Raw genomic sequence first — 3,603 nt, 5'->3', positions numbered from 1 at the left:
AAAAAAAAAAAAAAAAAAAAAAAAAAAAAAAAAAAAGACAAAAAAGACAAAAAAAAAAAAAGTCCTGAGATAAAGAATCCCACACCCATTGCTACTTCTAACTTGTCTAGCCTTTTGCTTGGTTTCTGGCTGATGAAGCAGACTAACTCATTGCTATTCCAAAACTAGCTGAACCAAGCTATGAAATCTCACCTGATGTATAAGATGTGATAGTTAAAAGTACTTTAAACCTCAATTTAGTGTTAACTGGCATTTTAATGCAAAAACTGACATATTAGAACCACTAGAAACAGCATATTCTTCTGTTATCCATTCTAAGTTATCTTTAGAAAAGGCATCAATACCTTGCTCAAGAAGAAGACTAACTATATTAGTTGATTCATAATTACAGCAAGCATGAGGGCTGTAATAAAATAACACAGAGAGAATTTCACCCTTATGAACATTAAAAAAGGTATTTAAACAACTAATTTGCCATATTTTACCAATTTAATCTCATGCGCATCTGTGTAGAATTGGCCATTTACACATACTAACAGAGATAAGCATCTTTGGTACTCACCTTTGTAAATCACCTCAAAGGCTAAAAGGAAGGGACAAAAAGGAGGCCTCGTTGTCCCACTGGGGTATTACATAGTAGAAAGTGCTAACTGAAAGTCCTCTGATGGACAACAAACTATGCTGAGGTCACTTATTTGAAGTAGATAAGGATTTAAATGGAATATTCTCCTTTTTTTCCCTACTCTAATACAATACATTGCGATTCAAAGTCAGCTAGGGGTCAGATAGGTAAAGCTATTTCCAGTCTTAAAACAATACTATTAATAATGGTAATAATAATAGTCATAGTAGTTTCAGTTAAGGATGCTGACAAGCATGTACCCGGCATGTAATTAAATGCTACATATATAATCTTACTGACTTACAACCACCCTTGAAGAATACATTATTATCCTACTTTTCACATCAGAAAACATAGTTGGTGATAAGTAATGTTCCCAAGGTCACATCCTACCAAGTGCGAAAGCTAGGAATTAAACTCAGTCTTCTGTGCATCTAAAGCCTACCTCTTTTTTCTTTATCACTCACCTATGACTTATCTTCATTAAAGAAAAAGTTTATCCAATTAAAGTAATCTATCTTCCCTCTGCCCATACCATTAAAAATAAAAATATTAAAATACACTAGAAATGAAAAAAAATTCTGATCCTTGCACTGGCCAGCTGAGGGGGAAAAAAACAGATACATAAAAAAAGAAAGGCAGGGTTGGCTGGTTAGCTCAGTTGATTAGAGCATGGTATTATAACACCAAGGTCAAGTGTTTGGACCCCTGTACTGGCCAGCTGCCAAAAAAAAACCCAACAAGAAATGAAAAAGAAAAAAACTGATGAACCCACAGTGTCTAGTAATAGCAATTAATAATGATTTAGGGATAACCTAACACCAAAAGAAAGCAAAGAGTCATCCAAAGACAAAATGATTTTCAACTCCTACTTATGTTTAATAAGCATTTTTAAGGGAAAAGTTTATAATAGCAGTGTTTAATAAACACTATAAAGGGTTAACATATTCAATACTGAGTCCGTCAAGCAAAAGAATTAAAGTACACACTTTATAAAGCTAATAAAACTAATATGAAACTCCTTTAGCTAACATAAAATCATGAAATCAAAAAAATCAGATTTCAAATAACATCAGTCAATATTATAAGGGAATATGAATCCTTCTGTATGCTGTTCTTCATGTTGCTCAGTCTGAATAATTGCTTTTCTTCCTACATGATGATTTATGTTATTTTTCACTATATTCCAATAATTATATGATAATCTTATTAATTGACTATTTCTGACTTGAGTAATTGTTGCCACTCTAGAACAATATTAAAGTTTAAAAGAAAAGAAGGAACTACTGTACCTTTTCACCTTGTCAACTCCACGTATATTTGCTCCTTTCTGTACTAAAAATTCCACCATTGGCTGTTTGTTTTCTTTTATAGCAAGCAAAAGTGGTGTGAGCCCTTCCTGTGAAACCGCAAAAACAACTTATAATTTACAAAATTACATATTTCTCAACTGAATTGAAAACCTCATAAAAGATCCTATGAACTTAGACACATAATATAGAAAGTAAATAACAGGCCATCCCTTCCTTCTCACCCCTTTGTGCTTTCACATATGCTGCTCCTTTCCTTTCAAATGCCCCTGCTCTGCCTCATTACACTAACTTCAGTCATCTCCAAAACTCCCTTTGAACATTTACTGGTTCTGAGGATCTTTGCTTTTACCACAGCATTTGCCATGACATATTGTAGTTATTTTATTGTTTCCTATCTAAACCACGAACTTCTTGAGGGCAGGGGCTCTGTCTTTTATCTCTATAGCCCCAATCCTAAAACATAGTAGTAAATGCTTTAAGTATTTTTATCAAATTAATGACCTAAATTATCATCTTTAGAGCAGTGTACTTTAAACTATATTGCAAAGAGTATTTACTTTACTAGAAGTACTATGCTCCAATAGAAACATTCCAAGATCATCTATATTTGAGAAATATTACAAAACTGTGTATTATATGTCCAGTATTAAAGAAATCTCTTTAATTTGCTTAATCCCTAGTTGACAATACTTTTTGTGGCAAACATTAACATTTGCAGAATTAGAGTTTCAGGGATACAGTTTTGAGAGCTTTCCAATAAAGGTGGAGGTTCGTTCCAGGTTATATAAACTCACTTGATTCTCTTCTATTAATAATGTCAGGCCGAGCCCGTGGCGCACTCCGGAGAGTGCGGCACTGGGAGCGCAGCAGCGCTTCCACTGCGGGTTCGGATCCTATATAGGGATGACCGGTGCGCTCACTGGCTTAGCGCAGTACGGCCGGTCTCAAAAAGGACAAAAAATAATAATAATAATAATGTCAGGATCCCAGATGCCAATGTCAGGCACTCCTGCTCCAAATGGGCCACTAAGGAAATGGGCTCTGAATTCAAAAAGATAGGCTTCAAATGAATTTCAATTGCTTATTACTAAAAGGTCTGTGGGACTATATTTGCAGAATTAGAGTTTCAGGGATACAGTTTTGAGAGCTTTCCAATAAAGGTGGAGGTTCCTTCCAGGTTATATAAACTCACTTGATTCTCTTCTATTAATAATGTCAGGCCGAGCCCGTGGCGCACTCGGGAGAGTGCGGCGCTGGGAGCGCAGCAGCGCTCCCGCTGCAGGTTCGGATCCTATATAGGGATGACCGGTGCGCTCACTGGCTGAGCGCGGTACGGCCGGTCTCAAAAAGGACAAAAATAATAATAATAATAATGTCAGGATCCCAGATGCCAATGTCAGGCACTCCTGCTCCAAATGGGTCACTAAGGAAATGGGCTCTGAATTCAAAAAGATAGGCTTCAAATGAATTTCAATTGCTTATTACTAAAAGGTCTGTGGGACTATATTAGAAGATGATAGATTTTGATGTTAGCTGTTAGAGAGCTAAGTACAAAATTTTATTTTCAATTATAATCATAATCCTGGAACTCTAATGTCTACTTACTTTTTGTAATCCCTTTTTATTCTGACTTCCATTTTAATTGTTACTTAAATTATTTATCTTAGG

The 3,603-nt window shown here is 35.4% G+C and overlaps 1 protein-coding gene across 1 annotated transcript in view; it reads right to left on the bottom strand.

Annotated features, from left to right (window-relative positions):
- The window catches only part of LOC103595932 (ankyrin repeat domain-containing protein 26-like), a gene marked incomplete at its 3' end in the record, with an annotated part of 66,696 nt that overhangs the window by 57,412 nt on the left and 5,681 nt on the right, over positions 1-3,603 (bottom strand). The window contains exon 4 of the mRNA XM_008579467.1: positions 1,915-2,021. Within this exon, the coding sequence (XP_008577689.1) occupies positions 1,915-2,021 (107 nt within the window). The remainder of the gene's footprint in view (positions 1-1,914; positions 2,022-3,603) is intronic.

The sequence above is a fragment of the Galeopterus variegatus genome, unplaced genomic scaffold, assembly GCF_000696425.1.
Source record: "Galeopterus variegatus unplaced genomic scaffold, G_variegatus-3.0.2 Scaffold1890, whole genome shotgun sequence".
In the NCBI taxonomy this organism is placed as follows: domain Eukaryota; kingdom Metazoa; phylum Chordata; class Mammalia; order Dermoptera; family Cynocephalidae; genus Galeopterus; species Galeopterus variegatus.
This window is presented reverse-complemented; position numbering and strand designations above follow the sequence as displayed.